This window comes from Euleptes europaea, chromosome 3 (genome assembly GCF_029931775.1).
Source record: "Euleptes europaea isolate rEulEur1 chromosome 3, rEulEur1.hap1, whole genome shotgun sequence".
In the NCBI taxonomy this organism is placed as follows: domain Eukaryota; kingdom Metazoa; phylum Chordata; class Lepidosauria; order Squamata; family Sphaerodactylidae; genus Euleptes; species Euleptes europaea.
Window position 1 is genome coordinate 41,732,494 of NC_079314.1, and position 12,661 is coordinate 41,745,154.

A 12,661-nucleotide genomic window follows, 5' to 3' on the forward strand; every position below is an offset into this window, starting at 1 on the left:
AGCAACCTTGCAGTCAACCATGGAGAAGGAAGCAGACGGGTGGCCATTACTGACAAGTCTAAAATATAAATACTTTAAAAATTCTCCTGGGGGGCATTTTTGGAGGTAGAGCCCCCAAATTTGCAGCAAAGCTTGAAGGGACTCTCCTTGCACAACCTCCAAAGTTTGGTGGTGATTGGGTCAGGGGGTCTGATTTTATGGGGTCTGGAAGGGGTCACCCCCCTCCATTGAGAAACAAGGCAAAGTTTGCAATGTTTCTCTATGGAGGTGGGCGATCCCTTCCAGACCCCATAAAATCAGACCCCCTGACCCAATCTTCACCAAACTTTGGGGGTCGTGCAAGGAGAGTCCCTTAAAGCTATGCTGTGAATTTGGGGACTCTACCTCCAAAAATGCCCTCTCCAGCTGAACCAGAATCACCTATTTGGCTCAGCTGATTCCCCCATTTTTTTCTGGTAAACCCAAGCCAAAAATAAGCCGAAATGGCAATTTTTGGCTTCATTTTTGGGTCAGGTTTATCGATATGCATAAGCCTAATGCACGCTGTACCCTGCATTATTGGCTGATGGAGAAGCTTTGATAATGGCTTGATTACTTGATGGGTTGATAGAATTAGGGATATAATTGGGAGTAGCAGTCTTTTAACCTATAATTTGACCCTGAGAGGCAAAAAATTTTTACAGAACTGTCTCCTCTTTTCTGAACATGTAACATGTATTAGCAGAAGCATCTCTGTACAAGGAACCCTAGGGACCTTACAGCCTTTTCCTGGATGTTCTTGGGAAGACATAACTGACCTTTCCACCCTCCATTTTATCCTCCCTTGATATTTTATGACTCCAGTCCTGTGGGCAGGAGCAGCTGGTGCTGCAAAAATCAGGGAATGTGGAAACATGGCTGGTGTTTTCCTCACTTCAGTCTTTCAGGGACAAAAGGTGTTAGAGGAGGAGTAAGACTCAAAGTAAATGTCCTGTTTGTTTTAATGTTATTTCAATTCAGCTTGGGAATTAGTCGCTCACTATCGTCTTCTGCTAACTCACCCTTATCCTGAAATAATGTGATTTGCAGGGAATTGCTTATAAAAGTTATTTCGGACACAGAAGCTTTGAGGGGTGAATTCAAGTAATTCAGACAATGCTTCGGATAAGCTGATAATACTTTGCACCTAATGGAATTCCTCAGCTATAATTTTTAAACAAGTCAATCTTAGTAGCAACACGTGCCAGAGTGAGATATCGAAATGTGACTCCAAGGCTATAAAGGGGATTAATGTACAAATTAATTGAGAGTTTATATAACGATACAATAATGAAAAGCAATCCAGTAAGGCCAGGGAATTCAGGAGCTGCATTTTTTCAGACACCTTTATTGGGGGCATTTCCAGTACCTACTTAAAAAATTGTTCTCTGGATTGCAAGGCTGAATACCAAATGGACTAGCTGGTAAAGAAACTAGCAAACATAACCTAATATTGGGAAACTACTAATCGACACTTTGTGACCTCAGTCTTAGGGCCTCTGCAGAGAAGACACCTATAGATCTGCACGGGCCCCCAGTTTGACTGGAACCAGGGCACAGGTGAAGGGAGGGTCTAGCCTTCTTCCCTATATTATTCCCCTAAGTAAAAGTGCATTTTCTGTACTGGTTAAATTCTAATCTGTAGCCTTTAGATTAAATCCTTTAAACCTAGTTTAGATCAAGTTCTAATTGTCTCTGATTATCACAGTTGCTGTTAGCGGAGCTGAGATGATACAAGAGGTAAATTGCAGCAGGGTTAGCTCCTCAAGCCCTAGTCTCCAAATATAACCCTTTCTGGGGCCTTAAAAGCCTAGCCCTTTAAGTTTAGCTTAGATCTAGTTCTAGCTCTAAGGGATTTGTCTCTGTTCAAATGAATGTTGCAAGCCTGCATGCTATAGTGGTTAAGAGCGGTGGACTCTAATCTGGAGAACCGAGTTTGATTCCCCACTCCTCCACATGAGTGATGGACTCTAATCTGGTGAACCGGAGTGGTTTAAATGTATGGGAGGCAAACCAATCATAATGAGCTCTCTTGGTTGCGTATAGAAGCTAAGAGTAGAGACTGTGCTGTCTACAGTGATTACTCTAGAATGAAAGAGCATTTGTTTGTTTTAATGTTTATAACCCACCTTTCTTTTGTGGCTCAAGGCAGCTTACAATATTTAAAAGCATATAAAATACAATAAAACCCCAAGTAATCCCCTCCAAATGCCTGCAGTCTATACCCCATTAAAAGCCCTAGTGTGGTGTAGTGGCTAAGAACGGTGGTTTGGAGCGGTGGACTCTAATCGAGAACCGGGTTTGATTCCCCACTCCTACACATAAGCGGCGGACTCTAATCTGGTGAACCGGGTTGGTTTCCCCACTCCTACACATGAAGTCTGCTGGGTGACCTTGGGCCAGTCACAGCTCTCTCAGCACTCTCTCAGCCCCACCTACCTCACAAGGAGTCTGTTGTGGGGAGAGGAAGGGAAGGTGATTGTAAGCCAGTTTGAGACTCCTTAAAGGTAGAGAAGGTTGGTTTCGGCACTCCTACACATGAAGCCAGCAGGGTAATTTTGGGCTAGTCACAGCTCTCTTAAAGCTCTCTCCACCCCACCTACCTCACAGGGTGTCTGTTGTGGAGAGGGGAAGGGAAGGTGATTGTAAGCCGCTTTGATTCTTCCTTAAGTGGTAGAGAAAGTCGGCATATAAAAACCAACTCTTCTTCTTCTGTTTCTTCTTCTTCTTCCAGCACCACCTCACCTCCCCAGTTCCATAGAACGGGTGTTCTGATGGAAAAAGCACAGGCTTTGGTCAATGCCAGACAAGGTACCCTAAGGCGGAGGAACAGGTAGCTTGTGGTGGCCAGAGGACCACAGTTGGCCCAAGGTGAAATGGGGGAGATAGGCAAGATACAGTCTCATCAGCTAGCCCCCTAACAATAATTGGGTTGCCGCATTCTGAACCCGTTGGCTTTTCCAGGTTGTCTTCAAGGGCAGACCAATAACATAGAGCACATTACAGTAGTCCAACCACTAGTCGTTTGAAGCCAGCCACTGGAAGTGCCTCTCTAAGACAGGCTGCAAAACAACACTTCAGATTCTTCTGTAATGTAACGTTGCTGGCTTAAATCAGCTTTGGGAACACGGCAGTCCTGAACAGCCCCATCTGTTTCTTATCATTTCTTGGATGCCCCGGCTAGAATATACAATGGGTTTATAAAAAGAACATGTTAAATTCTGGTAGGAATTTGTACCACTTTCTTGGCAACCTCTCTCCCACTATTATTGGAAATGCTGGTCATCTCTCTTTCTCTGTGTGCATTTAAATATGTTCAAGGACTGATGCTGTTCAGTGGTACTGTAGCTCTCGGGGATGCAGTGTGCCAAACAGAAGTTGCTCAGTGCCTTGCCAGAGGAAGGAACTGAGAATCATCTCTGTCCAGGTCCGCAGCAACATAGCTTCCCCCATATATATTTTAGTTCTCAGAAGTGTATTGTGTTTGAGAAAAGATTCACTGGAGGTTAATGAATGATTCAAACCATGTGTTAAAGGTTAGCTGCATCATAACAGATCAGTCTTCTGGGTCTCCATGCTGGTTTGAAGCCAGATTTACATTATATTAACCATGGAAATTTCACAGACAGATTTAGTTATACAAATATTTACAAATGCAGATAAACCATGCTGCGCTCCCAAATCACTATTTTCCTTATTTTAATCCCACAGGAATTTCCCCCCTAATTATTTGCACAAAATAAATTTTGAGATGTTGCTTTGAATATAAAGGAGGGAGTTGGTTTCATAAGTTAAAGGTACATTTCTGTGTATGGTTGTCTGCTTGAGTTCCATTTCTTTTGTAGTTGCTCCCATCCCTACCTGGGTACAGGTACAGGCTTCTATGATATGCTTTACCTTGATGTCATATCATGTAAATAACAATTTTACCTTGATGCCATATCATGCAAATAACAGCTGGCGCCACATGCAGTCATGAAAGACATTGCAGGGAGCATTCTGTATCTCCTTGGTCCTGGTCATTGTTTGTCAAGAATAACAGTAGTGCATCAGTTAAAAAGGCCAGCCTTTACTGTCAAAAAAACCTAGTTCCAGAGGAAGTGGGCAATATATTCAGTGTCTGTATTGAGATATCATGCGGAACATTGGTGGGATGCAAATTCCTCTTGCATGAAGAACTTAGAGCTGAGCTACACGTTGCATTGACTGCATGATCACCATAAGAACCCAATTCAGAAATACCACAGGGACCCAATTCCGACCAGGATAACAATGTATGGGGAGGAAGGATTTTTTCCTTTCCCATCCCTGCCATTTTCCCAACCTAAAATGACCAAACGGGTACCTTATTTGCCCCATGGGGGGTTGCATGTGTATCCTCACAACAGTGCTGGCTCTCTACTGAACTGGATAGAAGCGCTCAAGATGGAAATGCTGTAGTTGGGGCTTAAGCCTGTTCTGGGAATTCCACTCACTATGAAGGGTCTGGTCCACTTCTTCTGAGAGGTTCTTACATCCAGCTTTATGTTTTAAAGCACATATGGCCCAAAGGACTTTTTAACCAATGCCTGGCATCTAGGGTTACCAACCTCCATTACAACTGATCTCCAGCTGATAGAGATCAGTTCACCTGGAGAAAAATGGCTGCTTTGGCAATTGGACTCTGGCATTGAAGTCCCTCCCCTCCCCAAATCCTCCCCTCCTCAGGCTCTGCCCCAAAAACCTCCTGCTGGTGACAAAGAGGGACCTGGCAACCCTACTGGCATCACCTTACCTGATGGGCAGCAAGCCCAAAGCTGCTGCTAACTCCACAAGCCAGCCTCACCTGCCCAGTGCCATCAAGCCTGGCTGTTCCTCTGCTGAGCCACAAGGAGAGTGGCAACAGCACATCCCAGAAATCCAAAGGCCGCCACCATCCTCTCCAGCTAAAACCTGGTCACTGTGGCAGCAGGAGTTGGGCAGGCCTGCAGTTGCCCAAGTAACAGCACTGTCTCCAGCACCGGCTTGACTCTCAGCCAAATGAACCATGCCTGTTGCCCTGGCAGCCAAAGCCTCATAAGTTCCTGGGGCCTTGTGTGACTGAAAATTGAAGAAATAGGGCAAAGAGAAGTAGTTAAACCCCATCAGCTCAAGGCCAAGGAGGATTCCTTGGCTTGAAAGAGGTCAGGAGGCAAGATAGAGAATCACAGAGAACATAAAACATAGATAATAAGTAACATTGTTAAAATAGCCAGCTCTGAAAGTGCTTATCAAGTTAAAACTTTCATCATCCTCAACTCACATTATGGCAGTTGCAGTCTATGTGAGGCTGCCTTGAAGACTACTCAGAAACTTCCACTAGTTTAAAATGTCAGACATCCTTCAGAGGTCCTTCTCCATGTCTCCCCATCTTCTGAGGAGCTGGGATAGAGGTTTCTAAATAGTGGTGTCACATCTCTGATATAACTTCCCTTGTAAGGTCTGCCTTGTGCCTTCATATTGACATTTAGGCACCAGACTAATAGTGTTTCATTGTTGTTCTTTGTTTGATTTTATTCGTGTGGGCTGACTTGCTAGTCTCTCTTGGTCTGCTCTTTCAAGCTTTTGTTTGCTGTGTTAAATGGGTTCCTGCTTCTTGTATTTCATTGAGGTTTCTGTTGTATCAGCTTTATTTGGTTTGACTACTTGTGAACCACTCTGAACAACTGGGAGGAGCAGGGTAATCATTTTAGGATGTAGATAATGAATGACTGGGTATGAAGCTATGCATCTGGCCAAGAGCGATTTAATATATCAAGAAATGAGATGGCAGGGTGGGAGAAGTTCTGTTTCTTTTTAATCCAATAGTCATTTTTTTTCTATTGTGTGTTTATGTTTCCTTAATGTTTCTGCAGCCTGAAAATTTGTTGTACTACAGCCAGGATGAAGAATCTAAAATCATGATTAGTGATTTTGGCCTGTCAAAAATGGAGGGCAAAGGCGACGTCATGTCCACAGCATGTGGTACCCCAGGATATGTTGGTAAGTTCTTTGTTTTATAGTTATGCAGGATTGTTCCATATGAATTTGGTACCAATGTAATGGCTTTTTTTTGCTTCTGGTTTGGGCCTACCTGATTTGTTAGCCACAGGCTGAAAATCGCCATGTATTAATAACCCCCTTCCTTTTTCTACTTGCTCGAGACTGGAAAAAAAAAAGGAAGGTGTGTGTGTGTGTGTGTGTTGATGGGGGAATCAAGGCACTTAGTAGGCTGCACTGAATGCCAATAAAAGTTGCACAAACCTGTACTAAATACATTTCTGCTGTTACAATGAGGGGTGGAGGATACTGGATATTTAGGCTTTCCTGAAAATTGTTATCCTTTTCTTTCTGAACTTCCAGTCCTGTATCAAAGAAGGATGGATTTGCAAACTGAAAGATCAGTTTTGAGGGAGTTGAGCTTTCTTGAGGGCTTGTGCTTGCTGTTGATGGGAAATGAGGGTTCTTTTGAGTCTGGAGATGAGCTGTAATTCCCAAGGATCCCTGGGTCCCACCTGGAGGCTTGCTTCCTGAATTCTATGGCATTATTCCCTGCTGAGGCCTCTTCCCTCCCCAACCCTCCCCTCCTCAGGCTTCACCACAACCTCTCCAGAAATTTCCCAACCTGGAGTTGGCAACCATAGTCAGGCCTAGCCCCAAGGTGCCCTCCCTCAAATGCCAAAATAGGCCAGGAAAGGGCACTGCCCCCTCCCCTTACCTTTTACTCACAGAAACTGAAGCCTTGGTATCCTATGGTTGCCCAGCAACAGCCACTGAGGGAATCCATTGCTTAAAACTACAGGAACTCCTTTTATCATTTTCAGGGGTTTTAAACCCCCTCCCAACATATATATTTTTAGATTTCACATTTTGCTGCAAACCTGGGATCCTTTTCAGGTTTGTAAAGAGATCTGTCTTGCCCATTCACAGCTCCAGTCACCGGATTTAAATACCCAAAGATTTGGCCGACCGCTGTTAGAATATAAGATATATATCTTGTGTACTTACTATAGGACAGTTGTTTTACTACGATTATATACATTCTTGTAATCGATTTTATCTGTTCTTCATCCTTTTGTGATTTATCATAGCAGTGAGTGTGTCATATGAGGGCTACACCCCAAGCATGACTTGAGGAGAATACCCCAGAATCCCTTGTAGTGCCATAGGACGTACAGGGTGTGACACAGGAGGTGCATCCCAGATTTCTCTGTGACATTGCAAGAGATCCGTGTTGTTCAGCCACTTGGGGCAGCAAACAGTCTTGGGCCAGTTCAGGAGAAGTGTATACTTCTGATATCTTCTAGGGATAAGCTAAGAATTTACCAGATATGCATACTTCACAAAGTCCATCAGTCTTATACTGCCACGCATAAGTGCACATCCACAGAATCACTTGCTTTCACCCACCCACCCACCCTGGTAATCTTGAAACAAAGCACAGATTTATTACTCCTCACAGTGTTCTGTAATGATCATACCCTTATATTTCTAATTATTTGGTAAAACAGGTAGCAGCTAGTACTGGATTGGATTTTGGACGTGGTTTGGTTTCATGTAATTCAATTAGAGACCTCATTTCTAGAGTTCAGGATAGGACTTGTATGAGAGCTTCATTTGAAAATTCTTCATGTTGCCTGCTCATCTCCCTTAATTAAAATGTGCTGGGTGATCATTGATCAGAAACAATATGTCTGTTAAGGGGAATCTTCCCCCCGCTTCTCTTGATTGAAAAGTGACTGAGGAAGAGAACCTTTGACTTCTGCTTTTCAGAAAATAATCCCATTATACATTCTCGCACTGCAGTTGATATAAGGAGGAAACAGCGCTTTTTTGGAAATGGAGCATCTTCCAAGAACATTATGAAGAATCATATTACTTCATTTTAATGACTTGTGATGCTCCTCAGGTTATCTCATCCTTATTGCTTTGTGGACAATGAGGGTCTTACACATCCCCTTGAAAAATAATTTGTTAGGTTTATCAGAATATTTTTTCTTTCTCTTGAAATTTCTCTAGAACTACAGTCTCCACATTCCTTACCTTTCGAAACTCACTAACTTCAATGACTTATAAGGGTAACTCTGTTTAGGATTTCACTGTTGGGCCCAGATTTGACCATCTTTTTCTAGTGCACAGAGACTTTCTTCCATGGCCCTGGATTCTCACCATCCAGTGTCAGGAAAAGGCAAATTACATCCACAGCACAGCTTAACTAACCACCAGAATGATGTGTTCTACAGGTCCCAAGAAGTAATGTGCAAAATACCTCCTTTAGTATTCTTAGCAGCCAGGCTTGAACAGTCGGACGTTCTAACAGATGGGAAGGTGCTATGATAACATTGCATTTGCCTAATAGCAATAGCTTTCCAAAATGAAGCACATGTACTTAGCATATCACCAGTTGAGGTGGGGACTGAAGGAAAAATCAGCTTCCTACAGACACACCTCAAGAGGCAGATCAGCAGGGATTCTTTTTCCTTTCATCATGTCAATAACATTTATATAAAATACACATGTGATCTCATTGCTTCTTTTTCTGTACAAATAGAACAATTAGCAAATTCATTGATCTGCCAAATCTTCGTGAAGGTATAGAAAAGGTCCTTTATTGCCATTTTTAAAAAGGAAAATAAATCCCTGGTCTTCAAGGTGCAGGCGAGGAGACACCAATCCTTCACATACTATTTAAAATGGCACCAGTTAATGCTGGCTCAAGAACCATTTTCTTTAGCATTCTGTTACCTGGCTCTTCCACATGTGCATTCACCTTCCTCTCACCATTCTATTGCTAAGCTTGTCCTACAAAAACAAAACAAAAAATGGTGAAGGGGAAGCCGCTTCCACCAGCCACTCTGTAGGGAGACTGCTTCTGTTAATTGCTACAACTTGTTTAAAGAGTTTTGCTTCACAAATTATATAAAATGGCTCTGGTTAATGTCAGGTCGGGAGCCATTTTGCTGTGCCTTCTCTTCTCTGACCCTTGCTCATGTGCGCTGATTGCCCAATCAGTAAACAGAGAATTGCCACAGTCAACAGTGTGGGTGGGGAAGGAAATGTCTGTGGTAGCGTTTCTGCACAGTAGTGCTAGACTCCATGTGCAAAAAAATAAAAGGGGTTGTTGTTGTTGTGACACGACCAATGACGCCATTGGTGATGTCCAGAACCCTTGCTGGATATTCCTGTTTATTTGGCCATGTGTGGAAGAAATATTTGGACTCCACAGCAGAAGGGGTTCAGAAGAAAAGGCATGCATGTAGAATGATTTCCCCAAGCCAATTTAAATGTGTGCAGATCGACTGCCGAGAAAATCAGGAGTAAGTTGTGCATGTGGAATAGCCCTTGGTCTGCAGTAGAAGAGATTCAAATCCAGCAGCACCTTAGAGACCAACAAGATTTCCAGAGTTTAAACTTTTGAGCATCAAAGCTCCCTTTGCCAGCTGACTAAAGGAGCTTTGACTCTCATAAGCTGGTACCCTGGAAATCTTATTGGTTTCTAAGGTGCTACTGGACTCAAATCTTGCAAGTGACCAGTCACTCTCCAAGCAATTAAAAGTAGCTCTCTCCCCCTCCTCCAGTGCTGCTATAATTGCTGTATTATCCTTCCCCTTGAAAGGGTCACAGTACCTTCTCATCTTTTTTTGTGAAGGAAATGATGGCACATCCACTTTTGCTTAGGATGGCAAAATGACTCCACCAGCACCCTTTCCCATATGCCTTGCCTCCTCCTTTCTTCATACATGTACACAGGCACCCTTGGATGGGAAAGGAGAGTGCTGTTGACTCTTTCCCCCTGCATCAAAGCAACTATTTGCCTTTTCCAGGGAAGGCATAAAGGTAACTGTATATTTCCCCCCAATAGGGTGAGTTACAAGGTGGGGGAGGGTTCTTTGGCAAAACAGCAGAGGAATGGTTTCCTTGGGGGTTACCAATCTAATTGTTCTTAACTAATTGTTCTAAACTGGTTCTCCCAAGGATTGGGACATCCTGATCGAGGCAAGTGGGTCATGAGCTGTTTTGAAACATGAGCCATATGTATCTGCCTATGGGGGGGTTGGGGAGGGAGTGCTGAAAACCCTCTGTAGTATGCAAGTGAGGAATGATAATAAGAGCTTAATACAGTTGGGCCAAGTAGATTTTGGTGATTTCAGAATACTGATGATGCCATAAATCTCAGAATGTGTGCGCACTTGTGACTGTACCCCTGGAATGCCTGCTCAACATTTACATTTATTAAACAGATAAATAAATAAATAAATAGTAATCTATAAATAGATTACAAGTAGGAATTGCCATATTTACCGGTATGGGAATTCGGCTTATTTTGAATTTCCCGAAAAAAATCAAAACCAATAAACCCAAACCCAAAATGTACCAATTTTTTATTTTTATTTTTTGCACAGCCCTACAGCAAACTGCAGGCATGTTTTCCAGGACGTGAACTGCTCCAAGCCTTACCCATGTGGGTTTCATTACAGACACTCAAAGAATACAAGGAATCCAGATAATTTATATGGGCTTGTGTGAACTCAGTTTAAGTAGCCTGGCTCTGCTCCATTTCCAGATTACTGAAGGCGATTAGAATTTAGTATCTCATTAATATATGCAAAAATCTGGTTATATTTAGCTGGAAAGCATTCCTGGCATGCAGGGTTGTTATGATAACGATGAAATATGCTTATATCTGAGTCCAAGGCAATATAATAGTTTCCTTCTGTGTATGTATTATTATTCCTGGAGAACATTGACTTTTTATTCTTCTTCTAATTCAAAATCAAATATCATCTTTTAATTCACAATGAGCTTTTAATGTTGATATAATTGTTCAGAACATACATTCAGTGCTAGTGGAACACAGGCTTTTCCTAATCCAGTAGCCTAGGCTGAATGTGTAACACATCCACACATCATGGTTATAATTGCTAGTGCTGATCACCTGTTTGTGGACGGAGAGAAGAAACTGTTTCTAGATACTTGCACCAGCAGGTGATCCAGTTCTGTGATAGCTGACAACAACTACTGTCTGTTCTGCAGGGGAGGTCCCTTTTCACAGCCCATTGCTATGCACAATGATCTCTGGATTGGGGGAGGGAATTATGGTAAAATTTGTTCTGCTGCACAGCAACCTATTTAAACATGTTTATGTCACTTCCAAAGGTTGTGTATGTGTGTTAAGTGCCGTCAAGTCGCTTCCGACTCATGGCGACCCTATGAATGAAAGATCCTCCAAAATGTCCTATCTTTGACAGCCTTTCTCAGATCTTGCAAATTGAAGGCTATGGCTTCCTTTATTGAGTCAATCCATCTCTTGTTGGGTCTTCCTCTTTTCCTAGCATGACTGTCTTTTCCAGTGACTCTTGTTGTCTTATGACGTGACCAAAATATGATAGCCCCAGTTTAGTCATTTTAGCTTCTGGGTCAGTTCAGGCTTGATTTGATCTATAACCCACTGATTTTTTTTTGGCAGTCCACGGAATTCGTAACACTCTCCTCCAACACCACATTTCAAAGGAATCTATTTTCTTCCTATCAGCTTTCTTCACTGTCCAGCTTTCACACCCATACATAGTAATAGGGAATACAATGGCATGAATTAATCTAGTCTTGGTGGCCAGTGAACATCCTTACACTTCAAAATCTTTTCTAGCTCCTTCATGGCTGCCCATGACATATTTCATCCTTTTACTTTTTAGTAGATGCCAGTTCCTTTTTTCCCCAGTAGTCTTACCTTCATGGCTTGTTGCCTTGTTAAAGTGAGACACGTAAACTAAAATGACTGTCATTCCATGTGATTATGCTCACTAGTTCTCCTGCTGCTATTACACCCGATGTACAATTGTAGCTATTCTCTGCAGCTTCCTACATTAGGCAGCAATTCTGTGAGTCAGAGGGTCATGCTTACTGTCCGCAGTTTCCTAATGCTTTCAGACAGAGAGAATTTTGCATTCTCTTCCTCAAAGAAATTTGGTTTACAAGCATGCCACCTGACACACCTGGCCCTAACTACATCAGGATAAATTTAGAATAATTGCATTGAAATTGGGACCAGCGAAAACCATCATTAGCCAAGATGGAATCAGTGTAGGCAGCATACATCTAGGTAGGAAGAGGCTTCTTGGTAATGCACCCCTAGCTAAAGATAAAATGGAGACGGCTCTCTCTCTCTCTCTCTCTCTCTCTCTCTCTCTCCCTCTCTCTCTCCCTCTCCCTCTCCCTCTCCCTCTCCCTCTCCCTCTCCCTCTCCCTCTCTCCCTCTCTCCCTCTCTCCCTCTCTCCCTCTAGTGTTTGGGAGTTACAGTGAAGTCATGGTCATAGGGGTAATAAAATATTGTCATAAATCAATGTAGGCTATGTCTTAGCTAATAATCCCCAGTGGTCATCTTCTATCCATCGAAAGCCATTGAACAATGGCTCTAGGGATAAGAACACATTGGGAATTCAGTTCTGAAAAAGATGATCCCCTCTTTGCTCCCTACAGCGTTTCTGTTACCCAGAGCAGATAGCATGTCTGTGGGTGGCTTTATAGAACATGTCTGTGGCTTTATAGAACTGCTGTGGATGCTTTATAGGCTTAGTTGTCTAGGTGTGTACATACTTCCCCAAAGTTCACATGCATTGTCTGATTTGAAACAGGAAAGAGAGAGAG

At 42.8% G+C, this 12,661-nt stretch overlaps 1 protein-coding gene across 1 annotated transcript in view; it reads left to right on the forward strand.

Moving 5' to 3' along the window:
* CAMK1D (calcium/calmodulin dependent protein kinase ID) overlaps positions 1-12,661 on the forward strand; it is a 230,049-nt gene that overhangs the window by 187,458 nt on the left and 29,930 nt on the right. Inside the window, exon 5 of the mRNA XM_056846793.1 lies at positions 5,892-6,018. Within this exon, the coding sequence (XP_056702771.1) occupies positions 5,892-6,018 (127 nt within the window). The remainder of the gene's footprint in view (positions 1-5,891; positions 6,019-12,661) is intronic.